Source organism: Mustelus asterias, chromosome 9, assembly GCF_964213995.1.
Source record: "Mustelus asterias chromosome 9, sMusAst1.hap1.1, whole genome shotgun sequence".
Classification (NCBI taxonomy): domain Eukaryota; kingdom Metazoa; phylum Chordata; class Chondrichthyes; order Carcharhiniformes; family Triakidae; genus Mustelus; species Mustelus asterias.
The window spans coordinates 126,450,328-126,463,988 of NC_135809.1; the positions used below are offsets into that span (position 1 = coordinate 126,450,328).

General features: G+C 47.3%; 1 protein-coding gene across 8 annotated transcripts in view; it reads left to right on the forward strand.

Annotated features, from left to right (window-relative positions):
- ano5a (anoctamin 5a) overlaps nt 1-13,661 on the forward strand; it is a 165,697-nt gene that overhangs the window by 123,232 nt on the left and 28,804 nt on the right. For all 8 annotated transcript variants that reach the window (XR_013498780.1, XM_078221001.1, XM_078221002.1 and 5 more), the window contains 3 exons: nt 469-753; nt 1,958-2,071; nt 11,335-11,450. Coding sequence is in view for 7 of the 8 variants with exons in the window: in XM_078221001.1 (XP_078077127.1) it covers nt 469-753; nt 1,958-2,071; nt 11,335-11,450 (515 nt within the window). In the remaining variant the exon portion in view is untranslated. The remainder of the gene's footprint in view (nt 1-468; nt 754-1,957; nt 2,072-11,334; nt 11,451-13,661) is intronic.

Sequence of the window (13,661 nt, forward strand, 5' to 3'; positions counted from 1 at the left end):
ACTGGACAGGGTAGATGCAGGGGGGATGTTCCCGATGCTGGGGGGAGTCCAGAACCAGGGGTCGCAATCTGAGGATTCAGGATAGACCATTTAGGACGGAGATGAGGAGACATTTCTTCACCCAAAGAGTGGTGAGCCTGTGGAATTCATTACCACAGGAAGTAGTTGATGACAAAACATTGAATGTATTCAAGAGGCGGCTGGATGTAGCACTTGGGGCGAATGGGATCAAAGGTTATGGGGAGAAAGCAGGATTAGGCTATTGATTGGACGACCAGCCATGATCGTGATGAATGGCGGTGCAGGCTCGAAGGGCCAAATGGCCTCCTCCTGCTCCTATCTTCTGTGTTTCTATGTTTCTAATTTTCTCTCATCTTCCTGGTCGATGATCACTTTGGAAGCAGAGGGGTATGAAATTTACCTGCAGTGTAAGGCTACAAACTAAGATGAGATATGTTATGTTTCCAGGATTCAGATGATGGTAAAACATACTTTACCAAGATTCACGCTCCTTGGGATGTCCTGGCCACGTACGCGGAGGTTATGCACATCAAAGTGCCCATCAAGGAAAACGATATTCCACAAGCAAGAGAAAACCCATTTGACTGGTTGATGAAACCGTTCCGCCTGAATCCAAAGATAATAAACCCAGAACCAGATTACTTTACCGCGCCCTTCAGTAAACAGAGGCAGGAGCTCTTCCTCATTGATAATCCAGAGACTTTCTTCTCCCCTTCTACCCGCAACAGAATTGTAAGTATGGCCAAGTATAAACCCTTTGCTGTAATGTGCAGGCATAGACCTTGGCATGCGGAATGTTATTTACCATTATAACTTTGCAGGAAGCAGAGTTTGCTCTGTTTCAGTGAGCCTCTCAGTGTTGCACTGATCTTTTCTATTTACACAAAAAGTGAACCGCAGAATCTGTGGAGAGGCAGATGCACAGGTGCTGCCTGAGTTAGGAATATTTCCAGCTTGCCTTTATTGAATGGCTTGCTTGCATTCTGCGATTATGTGCTTCTGAGTACAGATCATTTGGCTTCTTTGAATGTTGGAGCACTTGATTTTAATTAAGGGCTTCATTTGTCATGGGGGCTGCAGATTTGCTGTGTGGTTAGCACTGCTGCCTCACAGCGCCAGGGACCCGGGTTCGATTCCTGGCTTGAGTGACTGTCTGTGTGGAGTTTGCACGTTCTCCCCATGTCTGCGTGGGTTTCCTCCGGGTGCTCCGGTTTCCTCCCACAGTCCAAAGATTTGCTGGTTAGGCGGATTGGCCATGCTGAATTGCCCCTTAGTGTCCCAAGATGTGTAGGTTAGGGGTGGTTAGCGAAATATATGGCGTTTCAGAGATAGGGCCTGATTAAGATGCTCTGTCAGAGTGTCAGTACAGACTCGATGTGCTAAATGGCAAATTTCTGCACCATAGTGATTCTATGCTATATACCCTGAAAAGCAATATTCCTAGTTTTATGGGCATTTTAAAGTTTCCCCCTCAATTGTACGAGTAGAATCGCCAAGCAGAAACTGATAGCTAAGTTCCGCACGCATGAAGACAGCCTCAATCAGGATCTTGGGTTCATGTCACACTATCTGTAACCCCCACGACTTGCCTGGGCTTGCAAAATCTCACTAACTGTCCTGGCTGGAGACATTTAATACCTCTTTAACCTGTGCTTAACCCTCTCTTCGCTCACATTGTCTGCACCTGTAAAGACTTGATTACCTGTTAAGACTCGCATTGAGTTTGTGTCCTGTTTGTGAAACAAATCCTGCACTCACCTGATGAAGGAGCGGTGCTCTGAAAGCTCGTGCTACCAAATAAACCTGTTGGACTTTAACCTGGTGTTGTGAGACAACTCACTAAAACTCGTACAGTAAGTTTCTAATCCCCCTCTCCTGTGTTATGTGTAGGAAGTGTGCTGTCCACTTGTTGACGCGCTCTCAATTCTTGCTTCAGGTGTATTACATTCTTTCTCGATGCAAGTACGCAACAGAAGAAGGGAAGAGGAAATTTGGGATCAAGAGGCTGCTCAACAATGGCACATACACGGCTGCTTTCCCACTTCATGATGTATGTATTCTGTTCATGGTATACCCTGTGCTTCTGTCTCAATCAAATTATTGGTGTTTAGGTTTGATTTGATTTATTATTGTCGCATGTATTAAAATACAATGAAAAGTATTGTTTTTTGCACGCTATACAGACAAAACATACCATTCATAAAGAAGGAAAGGAGAGAGTGCAGAATATCTTGTTACAGTCATAGCTAGGGTGTAGAGAAAGATCAAAATAATGCAAGGTAGGCCCATTCAAAAGTCTGACAGCAGCAGGGAAGAAGCTGTTCTTGAGTCGGTTGGTACGTGACCTCAGACTTTTGTATCTTTTTCCCGATGGAAGAAGGTGAAAGAGAGAATGTCCGGGGTGCGTGGGGTCCTTAGTTATGCTGGCTGCTTTGTCGAGGCAACGGGAAGTGTCGACAGTGTCAATGGATGGGAGGCTGGTTTGCGTGATGGACTGGGCTTCATTCATGACCTTTGTTTTAGAAGGGCTGCAGGGAAAAGCCTGGGAACTACAGGCCAGTGAGCCTCACATCTGTGGTGGGTAAGTTGCTGGAAGATATTTTGAGAGACAGGATCTACAGGCATTTAGAGACGCAAGGACTGATTAGGGACAGTCAGCATGGTTTTGTGAGTGGAAAATCATGTCTCACAAATTTGATTGAGTTTTTTGAAGGGGTAACCAAGAAGGTAGATGAGGGCAGTGCAGTTGATGTTGTCTACATGGACTTTAGCAAGGCCTTTGACAAGGTACCGCATGATAGGTTGTTGCATAAGGTTAAATCTCACGGGATCCAGGGTGAGGTAGCCAAATGGATACAAAATTGGCTTCTTATCAGAAGCCAGAGGGTGGCTGTAGAGGGTTGTTTTTCAAACTGGAGGCCTGTGACCAGCAGTATGCCTCAGGGATCAGTGCTGGGTCCACTCTTATTTGTCATTTATATTAATGATTTGGATGAGAATATCGGAGGCATGGTTAGTAAGTTTGCAGATGACACCAAGATTGGTGGCATAGTGGACAGTGAAGAAAGTTATTTTTGATTGCAACGGGACCTTGATCAATTGGGCCAGTGGGCTGATGAATGGCAGATGGAGTTTAATTTAGACAAATGCGAGGTGATGCATTTTGGTAGATTGAACCAGGATAGGACTTACTCAGTTAATGGTAGGGCATTGGGGAGAGTTACAGAACAAAGAGATCTAGGGGTACATGTTCATAGCTCCTTGAAAGTGGAGTCACAGGTGGACAAAGTGGTGAAGAAGGCACTCGGCATACTTGGCTTCATCGGACAGAACATTGAATACAGGAATTGGGACGTCTTGTTGAAGTTGTACAAGGCATTGGTAAGGCCACACTTGGAATACTGTGTGCATTCTGGTCACCCTATTATAGAAAGGATATTATTAAACTGGAAAGAGTGCAGAAAAGATTTACTAGGATGCTACCGGGACCTGATGGTTTGGGCTATAAGGAGAGGCTGGATAGACTGGGACTCTTTCTTCTGGAGCGTAGGAGGCTGAGGGGTGATCTTATAGGAGGTCTATAAAATAATGAGGGGCTCAGATCAGCTAGATAGTCAATATCTTTTCCCAAAAGTAGGGGAGTCTAAAACTAGAGGGCTTAGGTTTAAGGTGAGAGGGGAGAGATACAAAAGTGTCCAGAAGGGCAATGTTTTCACAGAGGGTGGTGAGTATCTGGAACAAGCTGCCAGAGGTAGTAGTAGAGGCGGGTACAATGTTGTCTTTTAAAAAGCATTTAGATGGTTACATGGGTACGATGGGGATAGAGGGATATGGGCCAAATGCGGGCAATTGGGATTAGCTTAGGGGTTTAAAAAAAAAGACGGTATGGACAAGTTGGGTCGAAGGGCCTGTTTCCATGCTGTAAACCTCTATGACTCAAAGAACAAAGAACAATACAGTACAGGAACAGGCCCTTCGGCCCTCCAAGCCCGCGCCGCTCCCTGGTCCAAACTAGACCATTCTTTTGTATCCCTCCATTCCCACTCCATTCATGTGGCTATCTAGATAAGTCTTAAATGTTCCCAGTGTGTCCGCCTCCACCACCTTGTCCGGCAGCGCATTCCAGGCCCGCACCACCCTCTGCGTAAAATACGTCCTTCTGATATCAGTGTTAAACCTCTCCCCTCCTCGCCCCCCCCCCCCTTCGTGAACGTCACCACCGATCTGGGAAAAAGCTTCTCACCGTTCACCCTATCTATGCCTTTCATAATTTTATACACCTCTATTAGGTCACCCCTCATCCTCTGTCTTTCCAGTGAGAACAACCCCAGTTTACCCAATCTCTCCTCATAACTAAGCCCCCCCATACCAGGCAACATCCTGGTAAACCTCCTCTGCACTCTCTCTAAAGCCTCCACGTCCTTCTGGTAGTGTGGCGACCAGAACTGGGTCCAAATGCAGCCGAACCAACGTTCTATACAACTGCAACATCAGACCCCAACTTTTATACTCTATGCCCCGTCCTATAAAGGCAAGCATGCCATATGCCTTATTCACTACCTTCTCCACCTGTGACGTCACCTTCAAGGATCTGTGGACTTGCACACCCAGGTCCCTCTGCGTATCGACACCCTTTATGGTTCTGCCATTTATCGTATAGCTCCCCCCTACGTTAGTTCTACCAAATTGCATCACTTCGCATTTATCTGGATTGAGCTCCATCTGCCATTTCTTTGCCCAAATTTCCAGCCTACCTATATCCTTCTGTAGCCTCTGACAATGTTCCTCACTTTCTGCAAGTCCAGCCATTTTCATGTCGTCCGCAAACTTACTGATCCCCCCAGTTACACCTTCTTCCAGATCGTTTATGTAAATCACAAACAGCAGAGGTCCCAACACAGAGCCCTGCGGAACACGACTAGTCACAGGCCTCCAGCCTGTGGACTCTGTGACCTTCTATTCTTAGTTGTTTTTCAGTGATTTAGAAATACATTTTATTGCATGCGTTTACGATAAAAATGTCTGACTTGTGGTTTTCTTCGATACCTAATGTTGCCCAGAAGGAAGGAAACACAGTAAAACAGGGAAGTAAGAATACTGGTCGGAACTGTTTTTTCTTTCTTCCCTTCTGGGTGAGACTGTAGGATGCTGGTGTGTTGCATACATGCATAGACACTGTTCTTCTGCCCTCCCCTTCGTCTGGAATTGCCACACATTCCTGGAAGACGATACCAACTAGTGTTCGTAAGCCACCCTCATATGCAGATTCTTGTTGCAATTGGGAGAGCTGTTAAGCAGAGTGCATGTTGACTAGCTAGGGCAGGGAAAGGGTGTTAGCGGTGACTGAGGAGTGGGCTGGTATGTCGAGGAGGGGATGATCCCTCCCGAATACTGAAAGGGGAGTTCAGCCTTCATTGTTCCCTATTCTTTTGCTTTTGTCTTCGCTCTCTCCTCTCCCCACGTCCGATGGCAATGGGATATTCAAACTTTTGTGTCAACTTATTTTGATCCCGGAGCAGAAATTTAGTTTTTGTGTCAGTAATATGAACATCCGCTCTAATAACTCACCAACTCAAGAACAGCTTCTTCCCTGCTGGCATCAGACTTTTGAATGGACCTATCTTGCATTAGATTGATCTTTCTCTACACACTAGCTATGACTGTAATACTACATTCTGCACTCTCTCCTTTCCTTCTCTATGAACAGTATGCTTTGTCTGCATAGTGCGCAAGAAACAATACTTTTCACACTATACTGATACATGTGACAATAATAAATCAAATCAGTTTTGTGCGTGGAGTTTGCATGTTCACCCTGTGTCTGTGTGGGTTTCCTCCGGGTGCTCCAGTTTCCTCCCACACTCCAAAGATGTGTGGGTTAGGTGGATTGACCATGATAGATTGCGTCTCAGTGTCAGGGGGATCAGCTGGGTAAATGTGTGGGGTTACGGAGATAGGGGCTGGGTGGGATTGTTGTTGGTGCAGGTTTGATGGGCCAAATGGCCTGTTCTGCACTGTAGTGATTCTATGAGTTTTGGAGTGAGTCTTTGTGTCTTTTTAGTCAACTGTGGAGTTTGTCTGCATTAGTTAAAATGACGCAAACATGTTAGTAACATTTTTTTTCAGCAGTGCAGGACTTTTCCCCCCTGCTGTTCTTGATCAAGAAGAAGTCTCACAACACCAGGTTAAAGTCCAACAGGTTTATTTGGTAGCAAATACCATAAGCTTTCGGAGCATTGCTCCTTCGTCAGATGGAGTGGAAATGTGCTCTCAAACAGTGCAAACAGACAATATTTTGCACTGTTTGAGAGCACATTTCCACTCCATCTGACGAAAGAACAGTGCTCCGAAAGCTTATGGTATTTGCTACCAAATAAACCTGTTGGACTTAAACCTGGTGTTGTGAGACTTCTTACTGTGTTCACCCCAGTCCAACGCCGGCATCTCCACATCTTGATCAAGAAGGCAGGCAATGAGACCTGTTCAGCGAGATGCTGGCACCTTTTAAAGCAGCTTCATTCATCATCGGTGCTGTGGGTTGGCTTAACTCTCTGACTTAACAGAGAAAATGTTTTTCCTGCATCCTTGGAGCAGGTTCAATATCACCACAGTCAGCCTCCTAGAGGTTAATCGCTGGCCAAGATGGGTGGTTAACTATACTCTGCTATGCCCCCCCGTTGCCTGCGCCACCGAAAATATTAACATTGATTTCCAGCCAGTTACCACATTTGGAATAATATTTGGCGTTTGCTTTTGAAGTCGGGTGTGTTTGTCTGGAGTTTTGAGACCTTTTGCAACGGCAAAACAGTTCTCGTAGCTGCACTTGAGCCTCGACAGAATCAGACTGACCCACTTAGAATCATAGAATCCTACAGCACAGAAGGAGGCCATTCAGCCCATCAAGTCTGCACTGACCACAATCCCACCTAACTCCTATCTCCATAACCCCCTAGCTAGTCCCCCTGACACTAAGGGGCAATTTAGCATGGCCAATCCACCTAACCCGCACGTCTTTGGACTTGAACCTTGAACTTGAACCACACTTCTCCAGTTAACCTGAATCCTTCATTATCACGTTAAAATGGCCTTCCTTGTCATCAAGCTGTGCTAATGTGTATTGTAACTGGAATGCTTTGAAAGACTAAAGGGGGTAACCTGGTATGTTTCGCCAAAAGCAAATGTATTGTATCAGCCCCACAGATTGCAGAAGCTGAGCTGAAGAATTCAACACTGTATTGCCATTACACGTAATTCGTGCGCAATTCAGCTGACTTGAGTTTCATTGAATGTTTGAGTGTCCAAGCCAAGTCACTGAGCAATCTATTCCACTGCTGTGGGTTTAGGGAACTGAAATATTGCCCTGTGAATCAGACACTTGATGGAAAGAGTAATTTTAGCTCAAGTCTGCACCAGCATCTATGAATTTTAATACATTGCAACACTTCTACTCGCATATAGCCAAAGGCCTGTCATCTTCGTTCTCTGCCCGAAGGTCGGTCCTTTGCGATTGTTCTACAGACTGTGGCAAAATGCCATGATTTTTATCACGGGTAGGGCAAGGAGACAGACCGAGCGTCTACTTCAGTCAGATTGGGGATCTTTGGCTGCTGACGTTAATTTGACCCACTCCCCAGTCGTCTAGCCACCTGCGCTCTCCAGCCTCTCCCCGCACTTCCGTATAGGAGTGAATAGCCGTGTAAATAACCCTGTAAATTGTAAGGGTAAGGAACCCCAAAACTTGAGCAACAGGTCAAGCTAGCTGTTTCACACCGCTACCTTGCGGTAACAACATGAATGGTGTTTTCCATGAACAGGATGCTGCCATCAGGCTAAAGATATGTGCTGCCTACCACACAATTCGGCAATATGGTTATATGAATTTCAGTGCCGGTACAATGATTTTATCTCGACTCAGGCTGATGACGGTTAAAGGAAAATAAAAATGCTTTTTCCTAATCGATGCTGACCTGTTTGTAATATGTTTCTCCTGGAAATCTATGTCCTGAACACGTTAGCAAGTGAAAATGACCTATCTCTCTCTCTCTCTCTCTCCCTCTGTCTTGTTGCTCCTATTGCTGCAGGCCACATTGCCTTTAAGAGCAGCTGCATGCATTCTGTGGTGATAAATGTTGCTATAACGCACTGGCAGCTTGCCAACGCAGGCAGCTTAGCATGTGTACCTAGACTAGTATTCTGGAACTGTCTTTAAAAATAGCACCATGCACAGTACAGTGTCACATATTGTGAGGTTCTTTTGTGCACTGGGTTCACTTATTTGTGCAGGTGTACAACATTCTGCAGAGTATCAGTGGAAAAATACATTGAGGATCACGCTCAAGCTGTGGTACTTTTGGAATTAATGTAGTCATTGAGAGGATGGGAGGGTACGTGGGCAGAAGTTCACGAGGATTATGCCAACATTTTGGGTGTGACATTGGGTTAAGAGGCTCCTTGTCTTGGGCAGGTGGTGATGCAGTCCTGCATTATTTACCTTTCCACAGCAGGGTGTTTTTCAGAGCTGCTGACAGACACCTCATTTGTTGGTCCTCCAAGCAACGTAATTTTGTTTAAGCTCCAGGTGGTACAACCTCCACTTTGACTGGAAAGTGTGCCAATGTGCATTATCGTGATGGCATTGAAAGGCTTTGCGTAATAGGGCAGTATGGTGGCACAGTGGTTGGCATTGCAGCCTCACAGCCCCAGGGACCCAGGTTCGATTCCTAGCTTGGGTGACTGTCTGTGTGGAGTTTACACATTCTCCCCGTGTCTGCGTGGGTTTCCTCCGGGTGCTCCGGTTTCCTCCCACAGTCCGAAAGACATGCTGGTTAGGTGGATTGGCCATGCTGAAATTCTTCCTCAGGGTACCCGAACAGGCGCCAGAGTGTGGCGACGAGGGGATTTTCACAGTAATTTCTTTGCGGTGTTAATGTAAGCCTACTTGCGACACTAATAAATAAACGTAGACTTTAAACTTAAAAACTAATGGGTGTTGTGCATTCGGGGGATTACTGCGGGTGGTGTGGCCCCTTTAAGATGATGGTCACATGATCACTTCGTGACATCACCAGGGCCTCCACAGCCTGCTGGCTGGGGAGCACCGTTTTAAAATTAGGGATTGCCCTTTTAGGATAGAGATGAGAAGAACTGGAGATTGGAGCCTGTACAGTGAACATCTAAAATAAACCTTACCTGCTGTTTATATTAAAACCTGTGTGGACATCCTGAATAGAACTGATCTCCGCACCCCCCACCCGAGCCACAGGCAACACAACAATGGGAAGATTGTTACCCTGGGTAGAATTGTGCGAGTGGGTGTGGGTCACAGGTGAGGAATCCCCCTGCTATTCTGAGCGAGGGGATCAGAGGAGATCTCAGTGCTGGCCACGAGACATTTGTTTCCTTGACTCAGTGTTTTGGGAGGACAAGGCAGCAGGTGTGTGTGCGCGGGAAAAATCATGTTGCCTTTTTTTCACAAATTGTCTGCAAAATGACCATGGTCCTTTAATAATGCTGTTCTGCGGGCCTTGTTTCCACAACTTTGAAATAATCACACTTAAAATGCTGGAACTTCATTGAATGTATTTCCCGCAGCTCTCCATTTGGCTGATGGACTGATGCATTGTTGCTCAGTGTCTAACTGCAGAGCGACAGCGAATGTGTCATTCTGAATCATGGAATCCCTACAGTGCCAAAGAGGCCATTCGACCCATCAAGTCTGCACTGACTCTCTGACAGACCATCTTACCCAGGCCCTCTGCCCCGCCCTATCCCTGTAACCCCACACATTTCCCACAGCTAATTCATCTAATCTACAAATCTTGGGGCGCTCAAAGATAATTTATCATGGCCAATCCTCCTAACCTACATATCTTTGGACTGTGGGAAGAAACTGGAGCACCTGGAGGAAATCTACCCAGCAGGCACGGGGTGAACATGAAGACTTCACACAGATACCCAAGGCCGCAATCAAACCCGGGTCCCTAGTGCTGTGAGGGGCAGTGCGAATCACTCTGCATTCTCATAACGATTAGTTCTGAGCTCTTTGCGAGTCACATAGCAGCATAACAAATGCTTAACACTACATTTCCGAGGTTGCTTTCTTTGCTAATGAGGAAGCCGGTTTGCATAGGGTAAGATTGTCTGGCCCTGCCCACTGGTGGGATCTTCCAGTCCCGCCAAAGTCACGGGGATTTAATCAGATCACCGCACTCCATGCAGAAACGTCTCAGCGATAGGGCCAGGGGCTGAGTCAATCGGAGAATCTGTCCAATAGTCAAGCTTCAGCTAGCAGCTGCAATGCAATGAAGCAAATTCAAGATTCATTGAAGCTTTTTATTGAGTACTTTCTGCGTGAGATGATCAGATATCTAAAGTAGCCAATGTACAGGACTGCACAGTGTCAAATGGTTAGCACTGCTGCCTCACAGCGCCGGGAGCCCAGGTTCGATTCCCGGTTTGGGTCCCTGTCTGTGTGGAGTTTGCACATTCTTCCCAGGTTTCCTCCGGGTGCTCTGGTTTCCTCCCACAGTCCAAAGATGTGTGAGTTAGGTGGATTGGCCATGCTAAATTGCCACTTAGTGTCAGGGGGACTAGCAGGATAAATGCATGGGGCTACAGGCGTACGGGCTGGGTGGGATTGTGGTCGGTGCACTCTAATGGGACGAATAGTCTCCTTCTGCGCTGTAGGAATTCTATGGAGGACAAAATAATGGCATCCTCCATTACCATAGATTAGGAAAGTCCACTTCAACTGCTGTCCATGTACAGAAGAAGGTATGCAGAGTGGGTGCTGACTCCTGTGTGTATCAGGAGTTGCCTTTTCACATCAGTGTGAAATTCATTCTAGAACAATTTTTATGTAGATGGACATATACGAACATCACAAGGTAGGAGCAGAAGTAGGCCATTCGGCCCTCGAGCCTGCTCTGCCATCCCATAAAATCATAGCTGATCTCTTGAGTTTCGAGCTCCACATTTTGATTTATCCCCTTAGATTCTTTCCCTCTCTATCTGACTCAAAAATATTCAATAACACCAACACCAGCTTCTAAGGCAGAGAGTTCCAAAGTCACGCAACTCTCTGAGAGAAAAAAAAAATTCTTCTCATCTTTATCCTAAAAGGGTGACCTTTAATTTTAAAACTCTGCCCCTTAGTTCTGGACTCACCCAAAGAGGAACCATCCTTCTGACATCCACTTTATTTGAGACCATTCAGGACCTTGCAAACTTCAATCAAGTCAATCATTTAAAAACCTTTCTCCTTCATCTCATTGTGGTTCTGTAATTTACGTGTTTGTTTGTTTGTTGCTACAGTGTCGATACTGGAAGAAATCACATGACCCTAAGAGTGAGAATGAGCGATACACGTTATATAAAGAGTGGGCACGATTTGGACGGTTCTACAAGGAGCAGCCTCTAAACCTCATCCGGTGAGAGACTTTGGGCCCGATCCTCCGAAAAAAATTCTAAGTGCTGAATTCGCGGGAGAAATGGTGTAAATCACGATTGTTTTTTCAGTGGGAGTTAAGACTCAAATCTCTGTCAATCGGGAATATCATTAAAAGCTCGGGTGGTGGGGCCTGTTCACATCAGAGTCCGACAGCTCGATCGCTGGCCAGCCCAGGACCTTCGCACTGCTGTCCCTCCAGTGCCTCTCTCCTCCCCCCCATCCCCCCTCCTCGCACTGCTGTCCCTCCAGTGCCTCTCTTCCCTCCCCCCCCCCCTTCGCACTGCTGTCCCTCCAGTGCCTCTCTCCTCCCCCCATCTCCCCTCCTCGCACTGCTGTCCCTCCAGTGCCTCTCTTCCCTCCCCCCCCCTTCGCACTGCTGTCCCTCCAGTGCCTCTCTCCTCCCCCCATCCCCCCTCCTCGCACTGCTGTCCCTCCAGTGCCTCTCTTTTCCCCCCCCCCCCCTTCGCACTGCTGTCCCTCCAGTGCCTCTCTCCTCCCCCCATCCCCCCTCCTCGCACTGCTGTCCCTCCAGTGCCTCTCTCCTCCCCCCCATCCCCCCTCCTCGCACTGCTGTCCCTCCAGTGCCTCTCTCCTCAAAAAACCCCAAACCAACCCCCCCCCCCCCCCCCCCCCCCCCCCCACATGGCCTGATTGCGATCCGATCGCAGCTCCCACAAGCACTCCCAATTGCGGACCTCCCTCCAGCCCCGAGCGGATTCCAATGCACAGGGGCAGCAGGACTCCCTGCCCCAATAGGCCATGCCCCCTTGGCACTGCCCCACACCCAGTGGGCAGTGCCAAGGTGCCCCCGGGAAGGGGAACTTTGCCTCTTGGACAGTGCTGGGGGCACAGGCTGGCACTGCCAGGATGCCCATGCCCAGGGGGCACCATCCACCCCCCCCCCCCCCCACTGCCCGACCCCCTGGGGGCCCCCGTTTGCCTCTCCCTTCACTCCAGTGGGGTCTCCCGCTAGTTCCCCTAAAGTAGGGAGCTACGCTAAACCCTACCAGAGTGAATTTGTAGGGGCGGGGTGGGAGATGTAATTGGGCCTGGAGAATTCAGTCCTGGGCCCGATGATCACATTTAAATAATATTAAAAATAGATGAAAATTACTTACCTGGTCATCCCGCCGGTTTCCTGTGTGGTCCCGGCCACGCCTGATTTCCGGCGGTGGGAGACGCGCATGCATCATGAACACATGCGCGAATCCCATGAGTCGGCGAATGCGCGCATCTCCCGACCCGACCCGCCAAATAATTAGCAGGTCAGAATGGCAGAATCGCACCCTTTGAATTGGCTCTCTCATATTGGGCTTGAGATTAAAACTGAAGGATGCCATGTGAGCAAACTAATCCCTGCCAGCAGGAATTCATCTCCCTGCCATTGAGGAGGCCTTGGACATTCCCTGTAAATAACATAAAAGGCTACAACTCCAAAGGGGGTGGAGGAGTAGAGAGACCTGGGTGTATGTGTGCATCAAGCACTGAAGGTGTTAGCACAGGTTGAGAGAGCAATTAATAAAGCATATCATATCCTGGGCTTTATTAATACAAATATAGAGTACAAGAGCGAGGAGTTTACGTTGAATTTGTGTAAGTCACTAGTTCAGCCTCAGCTGGGGTATTTTTTCCAGTTCTGGACACTTACTTTAGGAATGATGTGAAGGCATTGAAGAGGGTGCAGAGGAGTTTCCCGAGAATAATTCCAGAGATGAGGAACTTCAGTTCTGATGATAGATTGGAAAAGCAGCACTGCTGTCTCACAACGCTAGGCACCCAAATTCAATTCCGACCTGGGATGACTGTCTGTGTGGAGTTGGCATGTTCTTCCCATGTCTGTGCAGGTTTCCTCCGGGTGCTCCAGTTTCCTCCCACAAAAATGTGCAGGTCAGATGGATTAGCCATACTAAATTGCCCCTTGGTTTCAGGGGGATTAGTTGGGTAAACGTGTGGAGTTACTGGGATAGGGCCTGGGTGGGATTGTTGAGAGTGCTGGGTCGGTGGGCAGAATGGCATTCTTCTGCACGACAGGGATTCTATATTGTCGGGTCCATATTTTTCTATTATTCTTCCTTTTGTTCTTTGAATTCCTCAAAATAAAATCTTCTCCTCATGTGTATTGGCTCCAACGTGAAGAATGGCCATATTAATTGGTTATCTCTACTTGTAAGATTACTTTTAAAACTGAACA